The sequence below is a fragment of the Monoraphidium neglectum genome, assembly GCF_000611645.1.
Source record: "Monoraphidium neglectum strain SAG 48.87 unplaced genomic scaffold scaffold01627, whole genome shotgun sequence".
NCBI classification, from domain to species: Eukaryota; Viridiplantae; Chlorophyta; class Chlorophyceae; order Sphaeropleales; family Selenastraceae; genus Monoraphidium; species Monoraphidium neglectum.
Window position 1 is genome coordinate 9216 of NW_014012001.1, and position 851 is coordinate 10066.

The window sequence follows — 851 nt, forward strand, 5'->3', positions numbered from 1 at the left end:
CAGGTTATGGGTCACTCCTACGCTTCCATTGCGTAGAACTCTCTCCCCCGCAGAGCTGCGCTGAAGACTGCGCGACCCGACAAACGAGTGTCAACGCGAGTCAAGACTTCCCCGTCGACAACGAGGGCCAAGTCTCCACAACCCCGGCTCTGCAAACAAGTGCAAACGAGGTTCGACCACGACGCGACAAACAAGTGTCAACACGCTGTTCCCTCCCACAGCGCAGCAGACGATGGCGGCTGTGCAGCCGCGTGCGGAAGCCATGCTGGGCACTCCCGAGGAGAACCAGAAGGCGCTGGGCTACTTCATCCTCATGGTGACAACGCCCTACATTCGCACTGTGCAGCAGTGCAAGACTGCGCTGGAGGCGTGGAACGAGCTACACAAGATGGCGCTCCCTCACCTCGGAGCCCAGGCCATGCTGATGGACACCCAGTGGTCTACCATCACCATGAAGAACGACGAGACTACTGGAGAGTGGGTCCACCGCGTCACAGACATGCGCTATAGGCTCATAGGCGCTGGCATCTTCAAGTCTGAGACCGAGACTGTGCGCAGGATTTACATGGGCCTGTCGCGCCCGGCTGGCGCCCCTGGGCAGTGGGCGCCCGGCGCGGGCTGCACAGCGTGCGCGTGTGCCGCGGACCGGCTGGGTCGGCGGTTGCAGGTGGCAAGCAGGTCACCGGCGGGGTGACGCATGCTGGGCTCTGTCGCTGACGTGTCTGTGCACCTGGATCGGTGCTGGCGTGCGGGTCTTGGCTTGAAGTGCGCTCTGGCTAAGCTAGCGCGATGCGCTGTCTACAGTGTGATCCTATGCGACCCAGTGCGGCTTGCTGGCTTGGCTGGCTGCA

General features: G+C 62.6%; 1 protein-coding gene across 1 annotated transcript; it reads left to right on the forward strand.

The window, feature by feature from the left end:
• Window positions 1-232: 232 nt before the first annotated feature.
• On the forward strand, window positions 233-694 carry MNEG_8519 (hypothetical protein; the record flags this gene model as incomplete). Its single annotated transcript, XM_014043008.1, has 1 exon — window positions 233-694. One exon carries the CDS (start codon window positions 233-235, stop codon window positions 692-694), a length of 462 nt encoding a protein of 153 aa, XP_013898462.1.
• Between the last annotated feature and the right edge of the window lie 157 nt (window positions 695-851).